The sequence below is a fragment of the Pleurodeles waltl genome, chromosome 10 (genome assembly GCF_031143425.1).
Source record: "Pleurodeles waltl isolate 20211129_DDA chromosome 10, aPleWal1.hap1.20221129, whole genome shotgun sequence".
NCBI classification, from domain to species: Eukaryota; Metazoa; Chordata; class Amphibia; order Caudata; family Salamandridae; genus Pleurodeles; species Pleurodeles waltl.
In genome coordinates, this window is record NC_090449.1 from 450,944,997 (window position 1) to 450,961,861 (window position 16,865).

The 16,865-nt window shown below is 44.2% G+C and overlaps 1 protein-coding gene across 8 annotated transcripts in view; it reads right to left on the reverse strand.

Annotated features, from left to right (window-relative positions):
• Positions 1-16,865, reverse strand: part of LOC138261611 (uncharacterized) — a 909,500-nt gene that overhangs the window by 375,815 nt on the left and 516,820 nt on the right. For all 8 annotated transcript variants that reach the window (XM_069210725.1, XM_069210726.1, XM_069210728.1 and 5 more), the window contains exon 9: positions 3,549-3,647. In XM_069210725.1, the coding sequence (XP_069066826.1) occupies positions 3,549-3,647 (99 nt within the window). The remainder of the gene's footprint in view (positions 1-3,548; positions 3,648-16,865) is intronic.

A 16,865-nucleotide genomic window follows, 5' to 3' on the forward strand; every position in this document is an offset into this window, starting at 1 on the left:
AATCCGCCATCGTGCTGAGGCCCATATGCAAGCTGTTTATGCGCAATATCCATTTAAGTTCTTCCTTGTTGAATATAGTTGTGATGTCAGCACCTCTTGGGGTGGCTTAACTATGGTGATCATCTGCCATTGAAGATTGTTTTCAGTATGTCCTTTCTTCATGAAATGGTGAGTGCTTCTTTCTGTGTGTTTGTGGTGTAATGATGTGAATAATTCACCATCATGTGTCCTGCAAGACAGTCCAAAAAGACAATCTCTGATTGACTACGTGTAAGGGTAAATAGGAGACCACTACTGTTGGAACTAATACACTTAATGAACTCTGTCATCGTTTCTTCAGAGCCCAGCCAGAACATGCGAATGTCATCAATATATTGTTTCCAAATTGTGATGTTACTGTGGAATGGGGTATGATTCGAGAGAATGCTGTTAACATCCAAGTCATCCATGAAGAGTTTAGCGAAATTGGGGGCAAAAACAGCCCACAGAGATGTCCCATTAATCTGCTGGAAATAATAGCCATCAAAAAAGAAACAAATTCCTAATGCGACACAGCTCCAGGTGTTGTACAGTGAAAAACGTAGGGCAGAATGTGGATGTGTCCTGCAGTTAAGGGTTTTCTGAATGACACTGATGCCCTCCATCTGTGGAAAATTAGTGTATACTCGACATCCAGGGTTCAGAGAATGCTTGTTTCAGGATTGAAAGGCAGGTGGTCTGTTTGTGTAACAAGTTTACTGTATTTCCAAAATGTTGTTGATAAGTGGCCCTCATTCCCATATGATTGCCTCAATTCCCTGAGCATTAGGCTTTTTTATAGTTGTTTATGTGTCAGTATTAGTTTTTTTAGACCGTTCTGATATTGCCATATTGTGTTTGTTACCTTATCAAATTGTGGTATGTGTATTTCCAACACTTCTATATTGTCCTTGCTTCGTCGTCTTCTCAGAAATTTTTGGTTTCTCTGTGCATGATGTTATATGCTTTTTTTGTTACACCTTTATGGCTTTTTTGGCTAATCTTTCCCCTTCAGTATGAATTCTTCATGTTATCCCGCTTTGTCTATTACACTCGAATGGCCATCCCTTACATTCTGGGTCTCACTATGGCTGCTGATTACCTTAGCAAGTATTTAGTCTATATAGTCCCCAGGGGTGCAATGATGCTCCTTCATGGGGGCTCTTCTCATTCCTGGTATTCATTTGTTATGGGGAAGTTTTTCCGCTTGTTTGGTGCCTCAGCCTTCCATGGTTCTTGGAGAATGAAGACATTAACTTCAAATATTTATTCACTTGCAGATCTCACTCTCATTGCGGATTAGGCTACCTGCTGTACTGGTTTATATTTTCCTTACCTTCTGTTACAGAATACATCAAGGGTGCCTCCAGGTTTGTGTTTTTTTACTCTGGTCTCCCAACCTGCAATTTTAATTTTTGATACGGTCTTTACCCCCCTTGTCTCTTTATTTTTTTAGTACTGGTCATACCAAGCCCGTCTTGATGCTATTTATTATTCTGCCTCATTCAGTATACAGCGCTGTAGTTGACATGGAACCATTTGACCCTCTTGATTAGTCCTCATTAATAATTTGTATATTGCCACAAATTTCCATGGTTTTTGCACTTCTTGTTGGTTACCACATGTATATTACCTCTGCTTTAAAACTCCTTGATGCAGTGGTTCCCTTCACAACACCTTCTACACAAGTTTTGTGGAATTTTTGTTCACCTTCCCTTACTGAGTGCTTTTTCACATGCTGATAATAATGCAGAATACCTGTAATGCTATATTGCCACCGCATTCAAAGAGATTTATATGCATGGCTTGCCCTGTGCATGGTGTGTTCATCAGCTCTCTTCTCACTAAGCGCAGCTGTCACTCTGCCCTAGAGGTGGACTGGAATCAGACTGTAAAACATTAGAGTTATCAGCTTTCTAAAAGTGGCATTTCTAAAACAGTAATTTAAAATTCAACCACAATAGTAAGCAGGATTTCTCACCACCATTCCAAACATACCATGCTACAATTTTCAGAACAGAAATGACCACTTAAAATACATAAGGGAATTCCCAATGCTAGCTAATGAGAGGAGCAGCAGAAACAAAACATAAAGATACATGTCCTATCTTTTACTTGCACAGCACCCTGCTCATTGGGCTACCTAGGGCCGACCTTAGTGGTGATTTAGGGGCAATAAAAGGGGAGTTTGGGCCCTGGGAAATAGTTTGAAAGGCCAAGTCAATGTGGCAGTGAAGTGTGCATGCAGGCTTTCATTTGAAAGGCTACTTCTGTGGATGGCGCACTCAGCGCTGCAGTCCTACTAGTACTAGTAGCACATAATTTACTGGCCCTGGGTATATTGTATACCATTTTATAAGGGACTTACAGAAAAATTAATATGCTAAAGAGATGTAAGCCAAACATACCAAGTTTTAGGGGAGAGAGCACAAGCACAAGCTCCTTGGCACTGATTAGCAGTGGTAAAGTGCTCAGAGTCTTAAAGCCAACAAAAAGAGGGTCAGTAAAATAGGAGGAGGATGGTAAAAGGTCTGGTGAGAAAGGTCATGTCCAACAGCCAGAATGATCACTGTTGGCTTCACTCTGATCGGATAACAAATTCCAGGGCAGAGCTGATTTCGGGCAGTCCCACCACACATGTATAGTTTCCCCCTTTGGTCCACATCTCCTCCAGCATCAGTCCCCAACTGATCTTTACACTTGCTTTAACTGGACAGGTGTTACATTCAATTCATCAAATTTATACATTGATTTTCCTATTTTGTAAGCTTTTGATTACTACTGGGATGTCTGATCATAATTGAACCCACTGTATGGATGTTATGTCCTGCCCTGAAACATGTTTTAATTGTTAAATTGACTTTCACATCAAGCAGTTTTACAATTACATTGCGACTAGTGTCCATAAAATAGACACATTTGACTAATTTAATTTACTATAATTGTGAAAATGAAAAACTGTTGAAATTCACATTTTAATGGAAAAAACATTTTTAAATATAAAAATGTACATTTTATTTGAGTTTATAACCAAACTTTAGTGAGAAGAGCCATTGTTGCTGGGTTGCTGCACAAGGTTACCAGGACAAACCTGCATCAAACCTTGCTAGTTTGTTTTACTTATTCTGAGTCTTTTTGGAAAATAGGTGAAGGGTGCGCAAAGTAAAAGTAGCCTACAAAAATCTCCTTTTTTTTTTCTTAAACATGAACTGGCACATACTTTCTAATTGGAACACTAATCAAAAAACATTCACCAAATTTGATAGCAAGATCACATCTTCATTGTCCACAAGCAGGTGTTTTATTATATGTAACATAAATCATATTACAGATCATGATGTCAAGGCAAACAAGTCCTATTCAATTTAAATCTGGGAAGTTCTATTTTGAGATTTATGAGGGTCTGAAGCCTAAAGTGGACCATATCTGTGAAGTGACCACAGGTAGCACGCTATAAGCTTCATATATGCACAGACAATGACCACAGAACGAGGGATGGGAACTATTAGGCTTAGTGTGTATTACCTTACCCTTGAGAGATTGCAAGCAGCTATCAGTGAGCTTCACACACGCACACAGGTTGAGATATTGAAGTTTTTGCAGGTGATTCACCACAGAAAGTCCTTGGTCTGAAAGACAGAGAAACAAATGACATGTTAACACCAAGGCTGGCCTGACACCAAGTTACTTTGTTATTGTTACCAGCATGCACAAATGCCCTAAATTATGTTTTGGTCTGATTCAGAGTTCTAATCAGCTACCCAGAAACCAACGGTTAATAGTGTTCAAATCAAATACTGTCATTACCCGTGTTGGGGCCCAGTGCATAGTATGCATGTGTACTTCCATTGGGTCAGGCAGAAATATGATGAAATCACTATGCTTTGTGTATAACTATTACTAGACCGAAAAATTCTACATGCAAATGAATCCAATCTAAATTGTCGGGTCTAACTATGGCCACAAATAAAAAGTTGAACGTAAGTGGTATTTGCTTGCTGCCATATGAAAAGGCAATATAAAAGAAATATCTTTGCAAATTGTCAGATTTAAGCTGGACATCAGCTGCATTGCTATCTTTGCTTTCAGTCTGATGTCTTATTTCATCCATCAATGATAGGTGTCAAGTGCTACAGCGATGCTCAAACCTTGTCAAGTGTGGAATTAGGTCTAATGTTCAACCTAATGGTAATCTTGTATAATATGTTTCATTTTGCTTCTAATGAGAATGGGGAGGGCCTTGTATTTGGTTCAGGAAAATCCTTATTCTTTCCTTTAAAGTCATTTCACAGTTCCATCTTAATGGCATCTTCACAGGGCTCTTCCTAGGGAGGGCTTCTTTCCCATTCTAGGTGTAGAGGTTTATGCCATGCGAGCGTTGATCGAGCGGACTACAATGGTTATGCTATGTTACAAAATGTTACTTACCTACTACCATAGCAACCAAGCCACTTAATTCATTCAAAGAAAGAACTGTCTTTCAAAAATAAATATTAGGTTACCTGTCTCAAGACAATATGTCCTATCTTTAGGTTGAGCCTTGCAAGCGCTTTTTGACCTGTTGTAAGTATTCTGTGGGCTTTTAACCACGCCCATCACTTTCACTGATTCTTGGACTTGCCTTTCAAAATTCCTTTGATGTCATTGGTAAATGCTTTATGTTTGTCTCACCGTGGGGCCGTTTTATTACCGCCTTGCAGACTGACCCTGTAACATGGATTATTGCATGATCGGCAATATACTTCAGCGTGGGCAAACTATTTTTTTATTTTGTCTCTCCCCTTCGTGCTCCATGGTGGCCATGGCACTCACAGTGCCCACAGTGCAGCGCGAACTCCATCAGCGGTATTGAAGCGCTGGTCACATTGTACACACTGTTACCTAATCAGAATCCTTTGTTTTAGTTTTCCCCTTTACAGCTTTCACGAAATACTTGTAAATGATAAATGCTTTACGTAAAAAACACAGAAATCCTCAAAGCGGCTCTCCCGACACAGCGGAAGAGCGATATTACAATATTCACTGCACTCGGGGCACTCACCCCATAATGCTTTGCACATTTTGCTCACAACTCAGCCTATGGTGGTCCTAAGACAATGGAGCTACCACAAAACGTTCATGACAACATGCTCTTTCTATCTATATTATCTATGGGTCCCCGCCCTAGGTTAGTGGGGAACCCAAAATAATAATCCCCTACCATCATTGTGTCTTTCTAAGCTCTCTCATGGCTGGAACTTTTATTTTACAGCTGGGAGTAGTTTGTGTTTAAGGGCCTTGTCTGTAATATCACTGCAGTAGGTCTTCTAGGCCTGAAAATGTATAATGCACTTTGCCCTCTACAGGCTAACTATATGGTTACACTGCATTAGTTTCTGCCATTTCCTTTTCACATGGTTATGCTCTCTAGGGGCTAACCAAATTGTTACAATAAGCATGTTTTTTACAAATGCTATTTTCATTATGGTGTCCTCCAGGAGCTGTTCTAAGCATTACAGTCAACATATCAACATAGTACAATATGCGCTGCACAGAAACTCACCCCATCATGCTTTGCAGGGCATTATTTTTGGGAAAATGTTTTGCTCATAACTCAGCCTGTGGTGGTCCTAGGACAATGGGACTCCCTTCAAAAATTCACCACAATGTACTTTTTCCCGATGTATACCATCCCCAGGTCCCCAAATAGGTCAGTGGGGACCTTACAATAATAACCCCTCCTACCATTCAGTGTCTTTTTAAGTTCTTTTATGGCTGGAACTTTTGTTTTACAGCTGGGAGTGGTTTGTGTTTGAAAGGCCTTGTTTGTAATTTCATTGGTGTGCCTGCTAGCCCTAAAAATGTGCAATGCCCTATGCCCTCTAGTGGCTAAATATATGGTTTCACTGTATTACTTTCCTCCATTCTCTTTTCATGTGGTTATGCCTTCTAGGGGCTAACTATACGATTATATGACCATGTTTCTTACAAATGCTATTTTAATTGTGGTGTCTTCTAGGGGCTGTTCTGAGCTTTACAGTCTACTGCCAAAAGTTTATTCTGATAAAGGGTTTTATTGGGTTTACATTGTGTATATTTTTTTATCTCTCCTTATTGAAATTATGACCATGATTCAGGCCAACCTAACATCCTTATTACACTATGACTGTTTGAACACTCTTGATATGTTTTTGGCGACACTTCTAGCTTATTTCTATCATTACTCCTCCATGGCCGTCTTGTGTCTTTTTTTGGGGAATTGTTTTAACCAGCCAGCAACTCTGATGGTGGGGTGGTGAAAGTGGTATTCTACTGGTATTCGCACGGCAAAATTAAATTAGGATGCTAAATAGTAACATTTTCATGTTTGGCAGCAGATAGAGGAAGAAGGTAAACAGAAGTGCTTTAGTTATATGCAGGGCCACTGGAATTATGTGACAGAAACAGACCAGATTATGAGGCAGGGTTGACCAATGTATGTGGCAAGAAAATTCAAGTTATGAATTTACTATGCCAATAGCTCTAACTCAAGCAAAAGTGATGCATATTGCATTGCAAATGCTTGTTTTGAAACTGCAACAGAAGTAATAAGAATAATGATCCACTATGAGTTTTAAAAACATTTACTTCTCTCCTTTCAAAAAAGGAACATGCATTAGCAAAGCCAACAGATCTCAATTTTTACCAGGCTTTGACAATACTTTTTGTGAATGCTGACCAAAATGGCAAAAAAAAAAAAAAAAAAATGTACGTAGCAACAGCACAACCAAAAACATTTGATAATAAATATGTTACATCTGTCATTGTCATGGGAATGTATAAGTCATGGAACTACTGCCCCAGCATAAAATTTAGGTAAGATTTCAGAAAGACCCAAATATGTCTTTGCAACCAGGCAGCTGTGACCTCAACCTAACAAATATGATTTGTAGGTGTGAAGGCAAAATGGTAGAGCAGGTCAGGAGTAAAGTAAATGGAGGCAGGAGCAATGGCTGTGCGCAACACAGAAGCTTGGTCAAGGGGGGCTTAATTTTTTTTTTTTAAAGCAGGGAGGGAAGCTAGGGGTGGGGGAAGCACAAAATTAACTTCAGGTGAGGAAGCAATACAGTATGGCAGTGGGGATGTTGGGGGAGCAGAACATACGAGACGAGAAAACACAAATCCACTTCAATGGAGTGCTGGAAGGAAACAAAAAACGTTGTTTCCTGATGTGAACTGCAGACAGACACAATTTATCCAGTCAAATGAATGGCAAAAAAGGTATGCACAAAACACACAAGAAGAGAAAGGAAAGCCCTTGAATAAGATGCAAGCAAATTAAATTGACAAAAAAGTCAATCAATGGTTTGGGCTGACTCCTTTCCATATCTTTACCTTTTCTCAGTGGTTCAGGCAATTTTTTGTGTGTAGGGTGGTAACTACCACAACAGGTAGTGATGGCGTTGGTACCAAGCAGGAGTACCCACAACGCAAGCACAGTAAGTGTGACGTTCTGCACCTGGCTGTCATCAGCCTTCATTGGGTGGGCCACAAAAGGACAGGCAAAAGGCCAAGGCACTGCCTGGAAATGTATCTCTCTCACACAAAAGATGACTCAACCCCATTCCTGTACACAAAAGCCTTTCTAAAGGCTATCCAGTCTTCTTCCCTTCCATATTTCCGTGTCTGTAGCCACATCATCCGGCTCCAGGATGCAGGCAAAACACTTCCAATGTCTGCGATACTTGTTTCTACACCTTGTACCATGTCAAAAAGTGGGGCAATCCAAAATGAATCCCAGTGCATACACGTAGTATCAAACAGGTGGTTCTGCTAGCAAGCCAGATAACTGCAAAACACGGGAGGCAAAGTGTCGGCACAAGGTTTGGAAACTACATGCAAGCAGAACTTTACACAAGGAAAAAAGCTTGTAAAATCACTTCGGATTCAAAAATGGTATGCTGCCATCACTGATCCACTTAAATGTCCCACGACACAGATAATAATATTGTGTCAGTTAACACTGTTGGTGCTCCCTTTTTAACCTTAGAGCTATCTCTATGTCTCATGCAAGAGTCTGGACAACAGCATGCACACAGGATTTCTTGAGTGCTGAGCCAAAAGAAAGTCCATTTACCAGACTATGCGGATTGAGAACTCAGAGCATGATATTTGCCCATTTGCCATGTAGGTAATGTCCATCCCAACATATGCCCCCTCCCTGGTTAGACAGCCTGGATTTTACTCCACTACTTAAGTGCAGTTGTCGGACTGGCATAACTCGCTGGAATGACCATCTGCATTCCCATGCTGCAATCTGGCTTTGAGTTCTAGTGAAAGCTAAACCTTGTAACAAGGCAGATCATATCTCAACAACTTAGAATCTAACCTTTCACTGAGATTAACAACATGAGTAGTTTTAGGGCCGGTCAGGATCACAAAGTTGGTACAAAACAAATAAGGCCTGAACCTACTCAAGGCCCACACTATCACAGCCCAGTTATGTTTCCATAGTAGCAATTTGCAAAATGATTTTTTTTTAAAACACCCTTGCTCCTCTATCACTGTCATTCAGTTGAGCTAGGAATGCACCAACTCCTTTGACTAACGCATCTGTTTATACAATGATGGGCTGACCTGAATCAAGAAGCTTTTGCACAGGTACATTGCATAGTGCAACCTTCAGGTCCTCAAAGGCGTTCTGACACTCCACAGTCCAGATCACTGTCATTAGTTTCTGTTTTTGATTAAAAGGGCTGCCCAGGGCTCTATTATGCTCCCATAGTTTGTCATCTTTTTAAACAATCATGACATCATTTACAACCTACTCGCCAACCTCTGCCCCAAACAGCTCATCACGACACCAACCCACTCTGCAGGACACACACTCGACCCTATTTTCTCTGCCAGCAATCACGTCTCCTTCAGCCACACAACCGAACTCCACTGGACAGACAATTGCTGCATCCACTTCTCCTTCAAGAAACCCACAACACACCACCTCCCACAACGGATCCCCCACTGCCGTTGGAACAAGGTCACCAAAGACCAACTTATTGCGACCCTCTCCTAGAACTCACCCATTGACACCACCGACACTGATGCAGCTGCCCGCAACCTCAGGAAATGGGTCGACACCAGTGCCAATACTCCCACCCCAATCAAGAATCCCTCCAACAGATGCACCAACAGAAAGGCCTTCTGATTTAGCTCGAACCTCCACGAATCTAAGCAAACCTGCTGAAGACTCGAAAGAAAGTGGCGCCAGGATCAGACTCTGTACAACCACATAGCCTTCAAAAACGCATTCCGCAGACACCACCAACTCATCCGAGCCGCCAAGAGAACCACCTTCAAAGACCGAACACACAGCCACAAGGAGCTCTTCAACGTCGTGAAGGAACTCTCCAAACCCAGCTCCAATGCCAAACGGCATCCCACCATCCCAAGACCTCTACAACTCCCTAGCCTGCTACTTCCACCGCAAGATTGCAGACATCCACGACAGCTTCAGCACCCAGACCCCCCCCCCCCCCCCCCGGCAACCACCAACACCACAGATTCACCTCCGACCAACCTCCTGCTCTCCTGGACCCCCGTCAACGACACCATCGAAATTATGAACACCATCCACTCCGGCTCTCCATCTGACCCCTGCCCTCCCACATCCTCAACAAAGCAAGCTCCGTCATCGCACCCCAACTGCCCCAACTGCAGAAGATCATCAACAGCTCCTTCGAGTCTGCCACCTTTCCGGAGAGCTTGAAACACGCTGAGATCAACGCCCGTCTCAAAAAAACCAAGGCAGACCCAAAATGACCTCAAGAACTTCCGTCCTATCTCCCTGCTCCCCTTCCTGGCAAAAGTCATCAAGAAGGCTGTCAACAGAAAACCAACCCGCTTCCTCAAGGAGAACTGCACCCCGGGCCCTTCCCAATCTGGATTCCGCAGCAACTACAGTACCGAAACCGCCCTCATCGCTGCCACTGATGACCTCAGAACCATACTGGACAATGGCGAAACCGCGGACCTCATCCTCCTGGACCTCTCGGGCGCGTTCAACACCATCTACCACCACACCCTACGCTCACACCTCAGCAATGCAGGAATCCGTGATAGAGCCCTAGACTAGCTCAACTCCTATCCCACTGGCAGAACCCAGAGAATCTGCACCCCCAATACCATTCCGCTCGGAGGCCACTGAAATCATCTGTGGCGTACCCCAGGGTTCATCCCTCAGCCCGACTGTCTTCGACGTCTACATGGACGGCTCGCTACCATCGTCCAATCCCACAACCTCAACATCATCTCATACGCCGACGACACCCTGCTGATCCTCTCCCTCAGAAAGGACTCCGCCAAGACCTACCTCCACGAAGGAATCAAGGCCATCGCCGAATGGATGAAGAGCAGCTGCCTCAAACTCAATTCTGACAAGACGGAAGGCCTCATCTTCAGCTCCACCCCCTCTGCATGGGATGACTCCTGGTGGGCTGCCACTCTCGGAGCCGCTCCAACTCCCACCGACAACACATGCAACCTAGGATTCATCTTGGACTCCTCATTATCCATGACCCAGCAAGTCAACACCATCTCCTCCTCCTGCTTCAACACCCTCTGCATGCTCCGAAAGATCTACAAATGGATACCCACCGAAACCAGAAGAACAATCTCCCAAGTCCTCATAAGAGCAAACTGGACTACAGAAATGCCCTCTACGCAGGGACCATGGCCAAACTACAGAAGAGGCTGCAACGCATCCAGAACGACTCTGCACACCTCATCCTGGACTTCCCCCGCCACTGTCACATCACAGACCACCTGAGAAACCTGCACTGGCTCCCAGTCAACAAGAGAATCACCTTCAAACTCCTCACCCACGCTCACAAAGCACTGCACAACACCGGACCAGAATACCTCACCAGACGGCTCTCCTTCTACACCCCGACACAGCATCTCCACTCTGCCGACCACGCCACCTTCCCACACATCTGCAGAACTCCAACCGGCGGTAAACCAATCTCGTACCTCGCCGCCAAAACGTGGAACACTCTTCCCACCCACCTGCGCTAGATCAAAGATCTCCTTACCTTCAGGATACTTCTCAAGACCTGGCTGTTCGAGCAGTAGCAGCACCTGCCCCCCCCCACTTCCCCACCCCCCCTTCCTCAGCACCTTGAGATCCTCATGAGTAAGTAGCGCGCTTTACAAGTTCCTGATTGATTGATAGTAATTATGTGTTTCGGAGTGTACTGGAATTATTTGGAGTGGGATTGTGCGTCATGGAGTGTAATAAATGGAATGGTATTTTGTGTTGTGGAGTGGTATGCAGTGAAGTTCAATTATGTGTTATGTGGTGTGCTGTAGAATTTTGTGGCATAATGTGGAATTCTGTGGTGTCGACTGGATGTATATAGAGTGTTGTGTAATTGTGTTACTGAGTTGAACTATGTGGTTTGTGTCAAATTATGTGGCGTGGAATGGAAATATGTGGCGTTTAATTGTATGGAATGGACCTGTGTGGCAATATGCTGCCTGGAATTATGTGGCATGGTGTGGAGTGTATTTATCTGGACTGTTGCTATGTGACAGAGTGGTTTTCTATGGGGTGTATGTATGTGTGAAGTGTAATTATGTGGAGATGAATCACGTTGCCTTGAGTGGTACTATGGGGAGTGTAATTATGTTGGGTGGTGTTGAATTGTGTGGTGTGTAATTGTGTGGCTTTGTGTCACACAAAACATCCAGGTATGCTTCACTAAAAATGGAAGCTTTGGATCAACTTATGGAAAAATAGATAATAAGCAATCACAGAGAATTCATACGTGGGAGTGGTGGATGGGGGGCGTAATATCCATGCATTTGCTACACATGCCAACATTTTAGAACAGAAAAGTGTGAGATTTTGGAGAAAAAAAAAAAATCGGGAGAATGTATTTTCCCTTTTAACTTCTATTGGAGTAAGCACCATTTCAGGAGGATGACAGCTAAAGTAATGACTTTTTTGGGTACAAACATCAGGAGTCTTCTACTTGAATAGGATCTAATACCATGTATGGGGTGAATTAAGACATGTTTATTGTGCAAGAAGGTGCTATGGTCAGATGCAAGGCGGCCAACCCCTTTCACTGCTGTCTCCCCGCATGTGTGACCTGACATAACTGGCAGCTCTTCCCCTCCCATGGCATCAGCTATTTCTGATTTTCTGTTTTGGTGGTTCTGCAAAATCCTGTTGGCAACTGACTCCTTTACATGCCTCAGAAGGGCGAGAGGTTGGGGTGGAAGCCTGGTGAAGGTGAAGGGCGATGTTGGGTCCTTCCACTGCCATGGAACTGTCACATGGTAATCTCCAGTGTTTTAATTAACATGTTTAGGCAGCGCATCTGAGGGGGAGGGGGCACGTGTTTAAGTTTAAAATACACTCTTCCACATCCTTTTCTTTACTGGTTTTTCATGTTACATTTACAATTACATATATGAAAACAACGTGGGAGAAGGAGTACACCCTGGTAGAAACGAGAAGAACAAATACTAGCAATCAAATAGGTCTCGCATTTGCTTGAGTTACAGCTACTGGCGTTGTAAATGCATAACTGGACTTTTCTTGAATAACTGGCCAACCCTGCTGCATAATTTGGTCCTCTCTGTCATATAACTCCAGTGGCCGTGCATATACATAAAGCACTTCTATTTAACTTCTTTTATCTGCAGCAAAAATGAAAATATTGCCAGTATTCTATTTATTTACATTATTATTTGGGGGTTCCGCCAACCTAGTGTGGGGACCCAGAGATAGCAGACAGAAAGAATGTGTCATGCTGAACATTTTGATGGTGGTCCAACTGTCCTACGACCACCACACGGTAAGTTATGGGCAAAAATATTTTGTAAAAGGAATGCCCAGCAGAGCATTAATGGGTGAGTTTCCGAGGGCAGCGAATATTGTAGTATCTTAACTGTAATGCTCAGAACAGCCCCTAGAGGGCACCACAAGAAAAATAGCATTTGTAAAAAACATGATCATGTAATCATATACTCAGCCCTAGAGAGCATTACCACAAGAAAACAGAATGGCAGAACATAATGTAGAGTAACCATTTATTTAGCAATCAAAAAGGTATTGACTAACACCAGACCCAATAAAACAACGTTCAATTCAGCATTGGGAATACTGCAAAATGGGAGGCGAGGTCAAGCTCCTCAACATATGTTCGATTTAAAAGGCTAATTTCACTAAGAACTAGAAGCTTTACGCACTATTTGGAGGACACCTAACACCATTGCCCAGAACACCACCTAGCTTTAGAAAATCACCTAAACAATGTAATTGGTTGAGTCTCAAAATGTGCCGGACTGACTGTTAGGAACAAAGGAATGAATGGAGAAAAACATTTTAATACGGCATGTTTCACCTCTTCCAAAGAGAGTCCTGACGCAAAATATCAGCAGCATTCCGGCAAAGCTGAAAGAGTGCCTCAAGTGTGTAGGGCAGGGTTACCATTCTACTGAAAAACTGTGCTTTGTGGCTGGATGAGGTGGCTTACAAAAGTGGAAACCACTAAGGCTGTCTCTCAGCAATTATAATGATGCAACAAGAGGCACCCAAGTCTGGTGGTATGTGCACATACTGGCATCTAGTGGCTGTTATAGCAAATGGAGTTCAATGAAACCATCTGCAAAGTTTCACTTCTGAACAATGTGTGCAGCATTAACAGTTTTGTATTCACTGAGGTGCCCCTGGCTGAGTTTGGTGGCACACTGGGGTGCCGCAGCGCACAGTTTGGTAACTAATGTTTTAAGGCATGATTAAAAGATGGTAAGGGCTGCAGAACAGACAAACAGAGAGACCTGCAGTTAAAACATTCCAAGTTCGATAACAGCTTTTTTCTCCTGATCACACAGTTCCCATTCAAGTGGAGCAAGGGGCAGCTGCAAACACCCAGCTCCAGCACACATACACACACAACTTCCAAGCAGATGAAATTCTGTATTTCCTGTCACAAAAAGACTAGTCAATATTTTGTTTGGTAGTAAATTCACTGTATAAAACCTACCACAATCATTGGTAAGAAGGGAGGACAGTCGCAGGCACGCAATTACGCAGTATACATCCTTGTCGAGGGAAGCTGTGGAGCAAAAATTCCAAGGGGAGGGAGGAAGACTATGGCATCTTACACGCAGAAGCAGGCCGATGCTCTGGCGACGGAAGTGCTTGATGGTTTTTGTTTCTTTACGGTGGATGCGGAAGAGCGGAGGCTGTGTAGTAATAAAGTCACTCTTTTTGGCATGATTATGGTTACCCCCACTTTTTGCCTAATATCAGTGTGCCTAGACTGTTTTCTCTGGGATCCTGCTAACCAGGACTCTAGTGATTATGTTCTCTCCTCCACATTTGGTTGCCTTGATACCCTTTACATCCCACAATTGGCATATTGGTGTACCCTGTAAGTACCTACTATATGGTACTTAGGTACCCAGGGCACTGGGACACCAGGAGTCCCCCAGGGGCTGCCACATGTATTATGTTACCCATGGGAGCCCATGCAAACCGTGCCTGCAGGCCTGCCATTGCAGCCTCCGTGAAAAGGTGCATGCACCCTTTCACTACTTGTCACTCCACCAGGTCACTGTAAGTTACCCCTATTGTAGACCCTTTAAGCCCAAAGGACAGGGTGCAGGTTCCTGTGTGTGAGGGCATCTCTGCATGAGCAGAGGTGCCCCTACAAACCCCAGGTCCAATGCACTGGACTTCATAAGTGGGGGGAAGCCATTTTACCCATGTACTGGACACAGGTCACACTACCTATGTCCAGCTTCATAATGGTAACTCCGAACCTAGGCATGTTTCATATCAAACACGTCTGAATCATACCCCAATACTAATGCCAGTATTGGTGGAATAATTCAATGCACTCTGGGGGCTCCTTAGAGGACCACCCAGTATTGCCCATACCAGTCCTCCATGGTTTGTGAGCAGCCACGCTGTTGCAGTCCTTCAGACAGGTTTCTGCACTCCTGCTGCTTCACCAGCTCAAGCAGGAGAAGGCAGAAAAAAAGGAATTCCTGTGGGAGAGGGGATGCAAAACCCTCTCCCTTGGAAATAAGTGTTATAAGGCTGGGGAGGGGTAATCTCCCCACACCATCGGCTTGCTTTGAATGGCACATTTGGTGCCTTCCTTGCATAATACAGTTTGCATCAGTCCAGGGACCCCAGAGTCCCTGCTCTGGCCAGAAACTATACATACTCCACTCCCCTGCCCATCCCCACCCCAGGGGTGGAGCCCAGAGCTCCTCTAGGTGGCCACTTAATTCTGCCATGTTGAAAACAAGTTGTGCAGTGGCCCCTGGGAGCATCTGGTTTGTCGGGACAGGTATCTGACATCAGTGACCAAGCCCCCTGGTAGGGCTATTTAGGGTCTTCCCTTGCAAGTGGGTCCCCAGATTCGCCCTGGAAAATTCCACAGGACCCCTCTGCACTAATCTTTTCTGCTCATGGCCACTGGAACTGCTGCTGGGCTTTATAGCAAACAAAAAAGCCTGTAAATCCCAAGACGACTTCTCCATGCAACATTGTTTCTCTGACTCCTTCCAACAATTGCAACATTTGAACAGCTGTGCATCCTCTGGGGTCAGAAAGACTTCAGCTGAACCAAAGAAGCAAGAAGGAATCTCCCTTGGAGTGAAGGAGTCACTTCCCTGCATCCGCATGCACCTACAGCAACGATGTCTGGCTGCTGGGTTCTGCTCTCCACTGAAACTCAGTGAATTCTCCAACAAAGGTGGCGGTTCTGAATGGTCCTCTTGATCCTCTCTGCCTTCTGTCCAACTTGGGAGACGATGAGCCCTTGCCTCTCCTTGTAGGACAGAATCCCTGTGTACCGCAACTCTTGCAACAAACAAGGCTTGTTGAACCCTGCCCCAAGGAATATTCAGGCTCCAAATAAACCCCGGCCTCCAGCACTTCATCCTTGCAAGAACAGTCTCTCTTCTGCTGCTCCACCAACATGGAACTCCTCTTCAGGTTTGCTGACTGGGCCTCACTGCAACTTACTGTGCCTGCTGCCAGTAGGTTGCCTGTGGGGGTTACAACTGCTTCTGCTGGCTCTCCATACTGCTGAGGGTCAGCCCGGACTCCCCTCCAAAGGTCGAGTTTCCTGGACCTTGCAGGTTCTCTCCAACTCTGCAAATCCTCTTCTGTGCAGATTTGCACTTGCCAAGGCTTGCGGGTGGTCCTCCTGACCACTGACCCAACTGTGACCTGGCAACCAGCGTGGGACAGCTTCTACACAACCTCTGGGACTCCTCTGCAGCTCTTGGGCTCCACTGTTGACCAACTTCCACTGTCAACCCAGATCTTCATCCGCAGAAACGTGGGTAGTGGCTCCTGCCCCACCTGGACATTTCTGTGTGGACTGTACTCTGTCCACTTCTTTGGCTGGTCCTTTTCTATTGGAATCCACCGTTAGGTTCCACTGCACTGGTTCTGCTCTTGCAAAGTTCCTTTTCCAAGTCCCCTTGTTAGTCTATGGGTAGACCAGGTAACTTACCTCCGCTCATCGCTGGGGGTCATCTAGGTACTCACCCTTTAGGGTCCCAAGTTCTCCTAGCTCCCTTCTACCTACTCCATATCCTTGGGTGGGGGACCTAACTTCGCATTCCACTACTGTAATATATGGGTTGGCTCCCCTATAGGGCCCTAAATATTTTCTGCTAATTCTTGTCAATGCTTGTTGTTTTTCTATGTTAAGTCCTAGTAGTTACTGTGTATATATAGTGTATACTTACCTCCAGTTGGGGTCTGCTTATAAGTAATCTAGTTCAGTATTACTGTAATATAATACCTTTGTTTTTGCAACCCTGTGTGGGTCCTTTCATGTGAGATAAGTTAG